This window comes from Haplochromis burtoni, unplaced genomic scaffold, assembly GCF_018398535.1.
Source record: "Haplochromis burtoni strain Fernald_Lab_line unplaced genomic scaffold, NCSU_Asbu1 Contig_10, whole genome shotgun sequence".
Lineage (NCBI taxonomy): Eukaryota > Metazoa > Chordata > Actinopteri > Cichliformes > Cichlidae > Haplochromis > Haplochromis burtoni.
In genome coordinates, this window is record NW_024582371.1 from 1245631 (window position 1) to 1259678 (window position 14048).

The 14048-nt window shown below is 44.1% G+C and overlaps 1 protein-coding gene across 3 annotated transcripts in view; it reads right to left on the minus strand.

Annotated features, from left to right (window-relative positions):
* The window catches only part of unc5a (unc-5 netrin receptor A), a 155807-nt gene that overhangs the window by 27169 nt on the left and 114590 nt on the right, over nt 1-14048 (minus strand). For 2 of the 3 annotated variants that reach the window (XM_042228859.1, XM_042228854.1), the window contains exons 1-3: nt 13756-14038; nt 9439-9606; nt 2862-3026 (exon numbers count right to left, since the gene is read on the minus strand). In XM_042228859.1, coding sequence (XP_042084793.1) covers nt 2862-3026; nt 9439-9606; nt 13756-14026 — 604 coding nt within the window. In that variant the 5' untranslated portion in view covers nt 14027-14038. Of the gene's footprint in view, nt 1-2861; nt 3027-9438; nt 9607-13755; nt 14039-14048 lie in introns of those variants that run through there. The other variant, XM_014335367.2, reaches the window with a different exon arrangement.

Below are 14048 nucleotides of genomic sequence, written 5' to 3' on the forward strand. Positions count from 1 at the left end.
GGTAGGGGATCAGTTTCTGACTCGAGATGGGCCGGTATAATTCATCTCCTCTAAGGCGGTGTATCTGGCTCCTGTTGAAGTTTGGACTCTGGCTGTATTGACAGTCAGCACAATGACCGCACCTGATAGTCCTCCACTCTCTCTGCCTGCTTTTTCCCCCCCCTCTCTCCTGCATTGATAAATAAGAGTTTTGGAGCCTCCTGCGCCTCTTTCCCGGGCATTTATCAGGACACCTGAGAATATATTTCATCCCATGGCCAATCCTAGTCACTCGCCCGAAGATGAATAACACAGGAGTTCTTAAGGTCAGGGAAATATGGCTACTAAAACTCTCAACGCGAACGTGACTATTACTATCTCCACAATACAGTCGTCCCATCCCTCAGCAGGCTCCAGTGAAATATGGCCCAAAATAAATGTCCGGCTATTTTTCACAAAGCACCGTGACCCCGCTCTGACAAACAGAGCGGTGACGGACAATCTCAGCCTCCGCGCCGCCAAATTAGCTCTGAAATAAAAAAAAAAAAATACAAAAAAAAAACAAAAAAAAACAAAACAAGAACAGGCTGAAGATAAATTAACAGTTTGATGTGTTTTGCTCAATAATTTGTGACACATCCCAAAATGGGATGCTGCTGCAAATTAAGTTCATTGCCTTCATTACACACATTAAGCCGAATAATTGTTTTTATGTTGTCCTAATTCCCTGCGCCTGAGAAAACGAGCACCATTATTTTCCCTCCACTATCCTTTCTCTGCCCTCTAACACCTGTCTCCCATTTTGGTTCTGCCATGCTGCCCGCATATTTATTATTCCCCCTGCGTAGATTTTGCATAGAGTATATGTTTGGGCTTCACTTGTTTGTTTTATGAAAATGATCCTTCCTGGGTCAGATTGCTTTTCCAGCTTTGTGTTGCACATTTATTCTCATGTACATCTAAAAACAATAACCTCATCGAACGCGTTTCATTTCTAGCTTAATGAGGGAGATTAGACGTGTCTGTGAGGTCCTCAGACGCAGAGTGACTGTGGTTCACTGTGCAGTTGTTGTGTTAGATTGCGCTGGGAGAGCAGGGTGCCTTTTGTTTCAAGGAGGGGGAGTTTTCCATCTCAGCTAATAGCCTGCAGACATGGTTGAAGTATGGGAGTTGCTGACAAGCCAAAACCATCTTGCTATTTTGCTTATTATAATACTTCACACAGCAATTGTCTATGGAAACACATCTGCTGGGAACAGATTGGGACAGGCATTCTTCAGAGGCCGGCGCTCCGCTCTGCTCTGTCAGTGTAAATACTGAGTGACTCTGTGTGTGCGTTTGCTCGACTGTGTGTGTGTGTGTGAGAAGAACAATGACTGGCATCTTTGTGTATATATCTTGCTTCTCTTGGGAGGAGCTGCTGACCTTTGATGATGGGCTGACTGAACTCCCTGGTTCACTGCACCAGCCAAACCCGGCTATCGGTGGACACTCGCACATACGTGCACTTGCTTGCGTTGCACTAACACATGCAGCACACAATGCAGCATTCGCATGCAATTCCAAACAATCCACGCCAGCCAAGCATCGGTCTATTTGATCACATCAATCACAGCAAAATACATAATTCAGTTTATTAATTCAGTGGCCCATGTCAACTGAATCCCCATTAAAACTCAGTGTTTACCATGCAGATCAGCCAGAGAGCACACTATTTATAACATTTTCTCTATGAGACGCCACCCAGAGACTCATTGTGGGCAACATGCAGTATCTTTCTGTCTTTGATATCTGTAGGAAGTGACAGAGCTCTCCCTTCATGTCCATCTGTTCTGCAGAGGACCCCGTGGTGTCACTTTTCCACTCAGCTGCCGTCTCCGGCCATATGAGCCTTGCCCTTTCTCATCCTGACAGTATGCACATGCCCTATTAATGACACGCAGGGGAGTGGCACCACAGTATAATCTGGCTTGAATTAAACAGAAAAGTGCACATGCATTCCCCTACGCTTTAATATACGCACAATATGAGATTAATCCCAATTTTAAATGCACCAGTGTAATTGATAGGTTGTGTTGTAATCAGAGGAGAGATGCTTTTATTCCTGGTTTTATTAACAGGTCATAGAGCAACACGGCACCAATATGCAAGGTAGGAAAGAAGGTACATTACCCAATGATAATTAGAAATGATCATCTGAAAAGGTCACACAGGTGGGGATGAGCCAGCAGTGGGCTGCAGATTAATCTTTTGTCTGTACGAGTGTTTAATGAGATGGACACCTTTCCTTCACGAACCCTTTGTAAGATGAACTCGACATCTATGACAAAAAGGAGGCTTCAAGCGTTTGATCGGATAAAAGGAAGAGGATGAGGAAGAGGATCCTTTTTTTCCCCCCAAAATTGAAAATGTTTTTTAAAAAAAATCAAGTAAAAAGCCTTTCCCCCCTATTCCCTTCTAGCATTTACCTGAGGGGCTAATTGATGCTAATGTTGTACACCTGTTCTCTTTGTATTGTTTGTGATCTACTTGTTATAGCTGATGAGGTTGTGAGACTGAACCCTGTTTAATATTTACCTTTGAATAAATTTTTCCACTTCAGCCTTGAGTGGCATGCTTCTTTTTTTTTTTAAATTAACAGTGTATAATCTAGCAAAAGCTCTCAGATGCTGTTTTGAGTGCATTTATTGGTTTTTAAAATGTTCATTTGCCACTCATCAGCTCAGTTTTAATACACAAATACATAACAAAACAACCATCTACTGATCCTTGTGCCAGAAACTGGCTAAAAAAAAAACATATCTAAAGTAGATGTTTTGTATTGTTTCACTGAGTTGAAGAGTGAGAGTTATCTTGTGGTGCGTGGGTGGTGGTGCACTCACTCTGTGGACACTGCTCGCTGGTACAGTTGAGAGACTGGAGATCAAGCCCCTGGCAGTCTTTGCCCCCTGTGCCAGGTGAGGGCTGGGTGCACTCTCTGCTCCTCCACATCGAACAGTCTGCGCCACATGCTGACCACTTGCTCCACTCGCTCCAGCCTCCGTCCACTAGAAAAAAACAATATAAAAAATAAAAATAACAGTGGTGAAACACATGCACAGCAGCTAAAACGCAAACGAATTCTCTTCAAACAATTTATTTCGACAATAAACCGGGCCATAACTCCCCTTTTTTCAGCAACAACGTGAACTGGTGGAAACGGTGGCGCCAAACTATCTGTGTATTTGCGTGCGAGACGAGAACAAGTGGTTCAACACTCTGTTGCCATCCTGTGTAAATCTAAAATGGAAACCTGGTAATGAAAACCTTTTAAAGACATGCAAATCCACTTGCACACACTCAAATCCAGCAGCTGTACAGAGAAACCGAAGCGTGTAGAGCTGCTGAGGAGAGCCATATTGTCTCTATTCTGTTCTCTTTGTTTATTTTCAGCATGGAAATCAGATGCAACTAAGTTTAACCCCACTGGTGCAAGTGCGGCCTGGTAAACCAAGCTGCCAACAAACCAAGGGGGAAAAAGTAACCTCTGACCAAGCGGTCCATACATACGCAAGAATATAAGTTTCAGATTTCTCATACACCCAGCACAACATAATATAACATTTGAGAGAAGGAACCATCTCACCCTTGTTTGATTTCTTTGTCAAGATGCTAATATAGCGCCTGCGGTGTTGCCTGAAGTGCATCCGAATGCATGACAAAATACATGTGGTATTACTCTGAAAAGAAGAGAAAGTACATTACACCTGCAGCCTGACCATAACTTCAAACAGCCCACAATGAGCACAATGGAAATGGGCCCGTAATAGTTCGGAGCACGCTTGGCTGTAAGAAATATCAGCAGCTTTACCACATACAGAGAGGAAGGCCATTTTGCAAAGGTGGGGGTAATTTGGCATTGCGGCTGGTGCGGGCGGTGGCCGGGAGTAATATTGAGAGTGACACAGCGCCAGGTCTGGGGAAGGTTACTATAGGGCTAATGGGAAAAAGAGCAATAATGAGCTCTCATGGGGGAAAAAAAGGAAAAAAAAAACACCACTGTCTCACTCTTTCTCTCTCTCCCAAATGTAAGGGTGAAGGGGACCAGACGAGAATTACCTGAACACACACACACGCAGTAAATGCACACCTCTATGACAGCAGCAACCCTTCCCCTGGCTGACCTAAGGGCAAGGAAACCTTAGTGCTCATTAATCCTAGCAATAAAGAGTGCAGGGGGCATGACCTGCAGAAAGCAGCTCTGACCCACTGCAGGTCATGAAGCTTTGGTTAATAAAACATAAGTGAGATGTTACTGAGGGCGAGGGTACCTGTTACTGCATAACTGTATCAACTAATGATTTTATTTGCTTCGCAAGCAAATCCCCAATTGGAGAATTGAGATAGAAAAACACCGCGAGCGCACAGGGTGAATTAAACCCTGCTCCCACACAAGTCTATGTGTCGGTCCGAGTGCGTGTCCGGAAATGACAACCACAGAATGAGAGACTATTTTTGTGCAAGAGCATATGTGTGTGGTAGGATGCTGACACAGCTTGGGTCCTTTTTTTTTTGCAGTCAGATCCATTTGGCAGAGAGCGCAGAACCAATCAGATAATTGTCCTTGTTTGGCATTGAGTGGACCCATCCGTGGGCCAGTGGGCTGATTATCCAGGCTGGGAATGAGAATGATTGAATAGCGAATTACATCCTAATGAATATATTATGTCACCCCTCAGTTTATCCACACCACGGTGAAATAAAGGGATGAGATCAACATCTGCCCTGATGAGGTGATGAAATTCTACTTCTCTTATCCCCACCACAAAAGCAAGACTAATCGCCATGCAAATGACATTTTCAAACAAGAGGATTGGCGTGACAACAAAGTGAGAATGTGGATGAGACAGAAGCACTGCGGCCCAAGGCTAAGGCAAATCAAAGAAAAATGAAGATGCATAAACAGTCCTTGATGGCCTGGCTCTGAACGCCGACTCTGCGCACGGCTCCCATTTCAAGAAAGGCGAAAGGTTTTCTCCTAGAACAATGCAACGAGAAACAACAACAAAGTCAAGATTTAACGCTAAAATTAGAGCCACACCTCATACTTCGTTTCTTCTCAGAATCCACATAAGAAAATGGTTCTCCACAGAGACAGTTTTCCTTATCAAATCCCCAGAAAGAGATTGTTAGCACTCCTGCAAAAGGCACCGCAGCTGATTTTCAATCATCTGGCACCGCAGGTTTCAGGTCAGCCAGGTCGCCGAGGAGGGACAGTAATACAATAACCCAGTGGCAAGCGCCCGTTTGGACATGTTGCCAAGGGGAGAAGCAAAAGGAATCTAACCATTTTTTAAAGGTCAGTGGGAGGGCCTGTTTAAAGCGTTGCTGTTCAAAAATGACAATCGCCGCTGATGGACACAGTCCGAGATCATCAAGCACCCACGGTTTCTGTGTCCTTGAGGGAACCCGAGGAGGTAGACAACTATCACCGAGACCAGCAGGCCTCTGCTTCCACTGTCCTGTCAACACACATGTGTGTAAGCACCACTAATCCCAGTGCTCACAAGCTGATGGTGGCGGAGGGGGGGGGGACAAAAAACAACCACAAAACAGCCACGGATGGCTTTGATAGCTCAGCCACAGAAGTGGGTGACGCAACAGAGATTAATCGCCCGCCAGGAGGCCCGTATTTCTGATAAACGTAATAAAAAGGAAATCTTAACATTAGATGTTTCTTGCTTGCTTATTTAGGAGTAGTGTGCAATCAATAACTGAGAAAAGCAACATTTACCCCCGATTTTGACGAAACCACCAAAAACTGACGAAAAAGCGACAGAGTGAGATATGAAGAGGGTGCGCCAAAGAACACAAAGAAACCAAATGGCACCAAGTGATTAAAAATGATGCAAGGCTGTCACCAGATGGCCACCATCTTTTCACACTGAAATAATGTGTTTTTCTGCCACATTTATTTTCCGTTGCCTGTATTTATTCCGCGGATAAAATATGGAGTCGCCTCAACAATCAATGATAAAACACGAAGAAAAACACGACTGTTTACTCCCAGAGTAGAATTAGACTTTTGCCTGCAGTGCAGACAGCAGACATACGGGCGCTAACTCGGATGTCTACGACGCGTACGTGCACGGAAATGCGCACGGATACGCCAGCCCTCCGAGTCTGTTTATTTTCCATCTCGCTCAATTCTCACGACTCCTGTGGCAAGCCTGAGGGATCTGTGCTATATTTAAATAATTCACAGGAGTTCGAAATCTCTTCAGGTTGTTTGGTGTTCAAACGCAAATCAAGCAACAGTTTAGTTCATTCGTGCAGGGTGGGCGTCACTGAATCGCTTCCAAAACCGGGGACTTAACTATTTGCTGTTGGCTCAGGTTTAATGTTTGTCTTTGCTGGAAATGTTGGCGTGATCTGACATTTTGCCATGACTATTGGCTCTGACCACAAGTCAGCGCAGGGCAGTCGATGAGAGGGAGACGGATGGACTGCAGAATTATGTGGGATACTTCTGCAGGGATATGCTGGGATGGAGACAAAAGAAATGAAGGAGGCAGCGAGAGGAAAGCGAAATGGAGATAAGCCTTTGCATAGCTTGGCTACTCGCTGTCTCAAGTGTTGATATGCTCTGCTCTGAGCCTCAGGCTTCAGCCTCAGCCGCCTCCTCCTCCACAGCTCCCTGTGTCTCTCCCAGCATGGAGCCCATCTGATCTGCCACACAGGCCTCTGCCAACTCTCATTAAACACTTTGGAGACTTAGACAAAAATACAGATGAGCCTCTCGAGCTTCACACTTTCCTGACGAGAGGTGGGAGCTCGGATACAAGAGTCATTGTGAACAGATACGTGGAGGGTTTTATTACTGAAGAGGCCGTCTGTGTCGGTCCGCGGAGGTCGATATAATCCATGGGTGAAATATGCCTCAGCGACTATACTCTGAAGGAGTCGTGCTACTTTTTGAATGTGGAACAATACATGGCCATCAGCATTTTACCAATAAATACATAAAGGCTCGGCTGGAGGATGCAGAGACAAATTAAAGCCTTCGCATGCCGTCGGTTCCAAATTAAAACTGATTTGTTTCCAGCCAATATTCATGCGGCTCTTATCCCTAAAGGACGAGTTAAGCAAATTTAAGAAGCCATCTCTGCACTTCATAATAGGCTTTCACAGTATAAGCACCTAAAAACTCAATATATTTTTTCTATAAACCATTTCAAAGACCTAATGCTGAGAGCTAAATGCACTAGAGAGAACTAATGATGAAAAAAAAACTTTGTCTAGATAATTAATGAACTCTTGAAACAAGACCAGCATTAAATCATGAAATTTTTAAGTCATAGCTCAAAAACAAAGCCGGTGTAGTAAAAAAAGTTGCCTTTTAAGGCCGACTTAAAAAAAAAAATCCCACTACTTCTGACTCCAAATGTCAGCTACGTCTAAATAAGTAACATCATGTCTATCTGCAGTGTCACAGCTTCCCATGTAATTCATTTTTCTCAAGTTGCCTTCTCCTAAAACGGACTGAGCTATAAGCACGGGGATGAATAAAGTTCTCATCCGGTAACAAGTGATGCATCTGCCAGGCTGCTCTGTCCTGTCGCCCCTTCCTGAGGCAGGTGTGTTAATCATGCTCTTTATTAATTAAAGAGAGGTATACACACAAACGCGTACATAGGGGCAGTGAATCCGTTTGTGTGTGCGTGCTGGGTGGCAAAAGCGACAGGAGCTGTCTGTCGGTTCACCTTCGACTAACTTCAAAGGCACGTCTGAGAGTACACAAGAGTGTCGGTGCCACTCGTGATGGGAAACAACAGCTCATCATTCCCCAAGCTTTGCTGCGGTGGACTTCTTGGCCTTGAGTGGGGGGAGAGAGTGAAGGGGGAACCCCTCTCCCCAGCAGACAGCTGGGGGCTTCACTGATGTTCCCCACAGCAGACAGGTAACGAGTGACAAAAGGGGGCAGAGACGAGCATCTGTTGCCAAACAACAGGGCTGATAGGGGTGCGAGCGGGGTCGCGGTGCTCGGATGTCTCCCATCAAAAGGAGAAAAAATTGAGTTCTTTCTCCCTCAAAATCTCTATAAACTGTCTTCACAGAGTACAATGTAATTTTTGTCACAGCACTCCCAATAGTTGAAATGAAACACTTTCTCTTTGTGGAACAAGAGGAAGATGGAGGGAGGGAGGAAGGGGGTGGGTGGGTTGGCCTAACAATAGCCGCTTGGACTGACATTAATTTCTTTAAGCTCATGAAGGTCAGTATCCCGCTTTGCTGTAGAGGAATGTCAAGCATCCCTGGGCACCTCTCTAATTCAATTACTGGTTGCTCCAACTCCAGTAATTCCAAATCCACCCAGGTCCTCACTCTGACTATGAATCCCTGCTTCCCTTTTGTCTTCCTCCCGCCGTATTCAGGCAGGCCATGTTACTTACAGTCGTGCTTGACATCTAGTGATGTCTTTACATGCTAGATGTGTAAGACAACACCCTGATTCACTGAGGAAGATAACCTCTGTTTTAGACAGGGAAAAGCTGCCAGTGCCAGGGGTGTTGTATTTCCCTCCCTGCTATTTACTGCGTGTGGGAGATTTCTCCTGTGGTCAGCATGGCTGCTGTGCCCCAGCTATACGTCCGCACACTGATCTGTTGGCAGACAAACAGCCAGCTCCTGCGCACACAGTCAGGCTTTCTCTACTTCTTTTTCAGCTTTCCCCGTTCTCTCTCTCTCTCACTCCGGGCTTTGTTCTTGCTTTCCTTACACTGTATCTGATTCCACCTGTCTCTATCCCTGCCTACACCTTACACCTCTTTTTTTTTCTCTCCTAAGCTTGCTCTCTCCCTTGCTATCTCTCCCTTTGTCAGGGGCCTAATGTGGGACTGCAAATGAAGCAGCTTGACTTCCATCTCAGGCTACCAGGGATCAATATGTGTTGCTCACTATCAGGCAGGACACTCTCTGCCTCTCCGATGCTCTCACGAGGGAGGATGGCCAAGCAAATGAAACGCCCTCAACTCCTCGCACGCAAACATCGCACAAAGGCCGACATAATTCAGCTTTTTAGTGCCCGTATTTACTACATAATTTGAGCAGCAAACAATAGTGACAAAATAACGTGGCTGTAACCGTGTCTCCTTAAGCAGACGGGTCTCTGAAAGAAAAGCGGTGTCTGCATACAGTGCAAAAGATAAAGAGGTATGTGAACAAAGTGCGATAATAATAAATCACTTTTAGCATGAAGCCTTACTGTGCAGACTAATAGGCTCTGACGTTGCAGTGTAAGCGGTCTAACTGCAGGAAGCAATAAAGCCTGACATCTAAGAAAAAAAAAAATAGACTGTGTTGGTACAAAAAAGCAGCCAAAATAAAGATGAAGTGATGACTTCTAGATGCAAAAAAATGCAAAAAGGAAGCCACAGGAAGCCAAGCGCCACAGGACAAACAGGGTTGCCTGGGAGTTACCTGGACAGGTGGCCACACAGGCACTTTTCTGGACGTTCTGCCCCTCACAGGATGTGCCTCCATTCAGTGGCGTGGGGTTGGTGCAGCTCCGACTCCTCTTCTGCCAGCCACGCCCACACACTGCACTGCAGGACGACCAGGTGGTCCACGTGGACCAGCCACCGTTGACTGTCAGACCAGTGCCAAGGGAGGAGGGGGGGATATGGAGGGGTGAGGTAAAGGGGGAGGAAGGTTGTGAGGGAGGGAGGGTTGGATGAATGAAGGGACAGAGCAGCCAGGATTACCCGACATGCACTAAGGAAAAATAGGCGCGCTGCACTAGAATAATCAAGACTGCTGTTACGCTCTTTGCAAAGTGAACAAACGGAAGCGCGAGAGCAAAAGGGTCGCTGGAGCTACACGAACTGCAGTGGAAACAAAATGGCTTCAACAGGGAGCAGAAAAATCGGACGGCGCTTTCCCAGTTTCCCCTCTGAGGAAGGCTGCGAAATAACTCGTGGGCACGTTACATATCAGAATCTCCCCTCTGAATTTCACAGAGATAATACGAGGATATAACAACATAATTGTAAAGCCATTCAATTTAAAACCACACTGTCACAATCATACATGCGTAAAAGCAACTAAACCAACAACAACGTCTCCTCCTGGGAACTGCCAACACACTGCTGAGATATAAATGCATCACGGTTGTTCCGCAAATTCGGACTGCGTCCTTCACACGTCCGCCACTGATTTCACACCACAACATATCATTCAACGAAATCAAGTAGGCTTATCTTTGAATTGGAGAGACCACCGCTGTATAATTCATTCCTCTTATTTTTTTTTAAGACGAGAAACTCAAAAAACTCTGAATTTCTGTTATTACCGCCACTTGTCAGAGCAAACTTTAACCATCCATTGCAACTTAATTGGTACTATGTCTCTCAATCATGCCAGGCGATTACATCAAATCATCCTGTATCTACCGTGTTTCCTCAGACATTCCTGATTTATTGACTTGAACAGCACTGTCGTTCTCTCTCTGTACATACTCCCTTCCTAATTTCCCCCTAACACTCCCCTCTGCTCGTCGTGGCTGAATCATTTCCTTGCCCTCTCTTTGCGATTGATTGCCCGCCACGGCGAGGTAAATTGCCAGGCAACTCGGCCCCTGATTACCTCTTAGAACAGAGTGCAGTCACACCAGCCAGGCCTCGTTAAAATGCATCTCTGGCCCCCTGTTGAACCCCCTTTGAAAAGTAGCAGTTATTATGACTTGCTACATATAGCTAGATTAACTAGCACAGTAGACTGTGGTACCTTCAGCTAACTGATTTTTTTTCTCTTGAACTCAGAGCAACGCAAGTGAAAAGCAGCAAGAGTTTCTTTTGTTTGGTTGAGGTTTTTTGTTTAGCTAAAAACCCTCTATCATCCTAAACCAGTGCTGCGACAGTAATAAACGTCATCAAGCAAACAGTGTGATGGAAACAAATAAAATTGCACATGCAAGCAACTCAGCAATTTGTTCCCAACTTTCTGGGTCTTTGCGTGGAAATCATTGTTTGACAACACAAGAAAGGCAAAAAAAAAAAAAAAAAAAAAGAGTGCGTATGGTCATGCCTTCACAGTTAATTCAGCCCTAGATTGCTTCTTTACATCTTTTAACAACAAGCTAATCAATTAGGAATAATTGTGCTTCTTTAGTTTTATGCTGGAGGCTTAGAGGAATGTATGATAATGTGTTCTGACTGCATGCTCCAAATTAACACATTTTTTGTGTGAAAATGCACGACTCAATTTGCAGCTGCATTTAAAGCCATAACGCTCGGACCCCCTTTGGGTTTGTTGAATTACAAAAAAGAAGAGAGAATTAACCTAATAAAACGAAAGCTTTTTGACAAAGATCTGAAACACACTTGGCTCACTTACTGTTTATTATGCTTTTATTGTTAAATATTGATTTGATGATTATGTTCATTAACTAAAATCATGCAAACACTTTTTCTCTCACTCGAATTCATCTAAATTGGTGCACAAAGACTCTAAAACCACATTCAGGTCATGTTTTCTTAATGGGATTTCATCCTAAAAGCCAAAATTCAATGAGGATTTATACAGACGGGCATCTTCCACATATTTTTAAAAGTCCTCATAGTTTTCTTTTGAGACAAATGTTATTTTTCCACCATACAGCAAGTTTACATTATACAACTATTCATCTTAACATAATTTCATGATAAGATATAAAGTCATATGAAAAGATACCGATTCAAAGGACTCCATGAATTCCTGTGAAAAACTAAGTACACCCAATGATTCAGTCACTGAAACACCTTTAGCAGCAGTAACTTTACATAATTGTTTTCTGTATGACTTCATCAGTCTCGCCTACATGTTATAGACTTGCAGCTCTCCTCTGGATCATTGTCCCGTGCCATGATCTAATTCAGGCCAAGCTTTAGCTGTCAGACAGATGGCTTGTATATATTATTTTGGTATACAGAGAAGTTCCTGCTTGACTCAATGACTGCACGGGTTTCAGGTCCTGTGGCTGTAAAGCAAGTCCAAAACATTACCCCTCCACCACCGTGCTCAACAGCTAGTAGGAGGTATTTGTGCTGATAACCTGTGTTTGCTTTTCACTATATGTGGCGTTGTGCATTATGACCAAACATCATTGATCTAAAGAACATTGTTGCAGAGGTCTTGTGGTTTGGTCGTGCTGCCATACTCTTTTTCACTTTTATGAGCCTTTTTTCCCAGTCTTTCTTTAATTATACTGACTGCAGAATCTGATATGTAGCTCTTGAATTAAAAAAAAAGAAGAAGTTTTTCTCTCTTCTCATTACACAATCTGACCTTGGGCTGAATTTATTGGGACGTCCACTCCCAGGAAGACTCTGTGTTAACACACCTGCATGTTCCAGACCAGCAAACTGTCAGAGGTTCTGCTTTTATTGAGGCGCTCACACTTGCTGATGGTCCTTTAATTAAGTGCATTTGATTAGCAGCACCTGGCTGCTAATTACCCTATAACAGCATTAAGGGTGTACTTAGTTTTTCCACAGGACTGAATAGAGTCCTCATTTTGCATTATTATGAGTCAGTGGATTATGTTTAGCGATCACTAATGCCATCCTCGTCTATCCTTCACTACTTAATTTACGAGTATTTATCTATTTACCGCCTTTTATTTTTGATATTGCTTTATTTGAACTGCAACGGCACCATCATGGAGCTGTTACCATGTTTGGCACATTTCATTTTTTGGTTGAATGGTCAAACAGCAAATTCAAAGGCTTTAAAAACCCCACCGTACATCCCAAGTTGCCCATTCTGTGGAATTTATTTGTAAACCTAATCTATATAACTTCCTATTACAATATTACACAGGTATCAAAAAACAAGAACGATTTAAATATAGAAAATGAACAGGTAGTGCCTCTTATTTGTGGCATGCACTGTGTTTTCTGAGCTGATGTGTCAGATAATAAACAAGAACTGCTGCTCTGCCCCTACAGTGCATCGCAGTATCATCTTTCTCTGGCAGCCTTAACTAAAAAAAATAAATAAAAAGAACACACCCCGTGTCAGGCATTGTGTCACATTATCCATTTATTATTCTCAATGTTGTTTTCATCAATCGTTCCCTCGTGATTTCCATCTTCTGTTCGCGTGGAGCTGAGAATTACGCCAGGCTGTAATGTATTCAAAACTTTTGTAGTGCCAGTAGCCGTGGAACCCTCTGTGATAGTAAATATGCTGTTTCTCTGCATTTTAATAAAGGCCAGTCTGCTTATCAAGCCAAGTCATTATTTACAGTTTGCTGTTAATTCAATTTCTCTTCTCATACTGGATCCACTACAGAGGAGGAAGATGGCAGCCTCGACATCAGAGACTGCCAGCTTTGGCAGAATGGCTGCCAGTAACATTTTAAGTTGTGGTAATTAATGTGCAGATACACCACTCTCTCTTTATGTAGTGATTTATGAAAGTGTAATTCTTGCGCTGCTGAAAAACAGAGCTGATGTATGCAATTTGTCACCATATGTCAAATATGTGAAACACAGTGTAATAATAAAAAACTACACTGTAAACTCTGAATGTAACAGTATGAAGAGCTGACGGGAGACTTGCGCCCACACATCTTCCGTGCAGCAGCATGCAAAGGTTAATGTGGAAATGTGGGGCAAGGGAAGCGGCGTGCAAGCTTAAAAGGATTCATCCGAGCAGTTTTCTGCGTTTGTATATTTGGAAGCTCAATCGAGCCCGGACCCCGGCACTAGTCTCTGTGCACAGTTTTGACATCTGCTGAAAGAAGTCGTCACCTACCATAGACAAGGATCGCGGCAGAGGTGCTTTTGCGGCGAGCGACGATGTTTTTGGCCACGCACGTGTAGTTGCCGGTGTCGGCCAGCCGGGCTTTTTTGATGACGAGATTATGGTCGGGCGTGATGACAAAATTGGGGTCACTCGCTGGGTCGATCACATCCTCGTTTCTCTGCCACTCCACCTGAAAACAGATTTCAGCGGTCAAAATCCACTGCAACTCGACAGACAGCAGCTCGCCACCACCCCATACAGCTCTACAGTGGCCAGACATGATGTGGATGAGAGACTTCTAC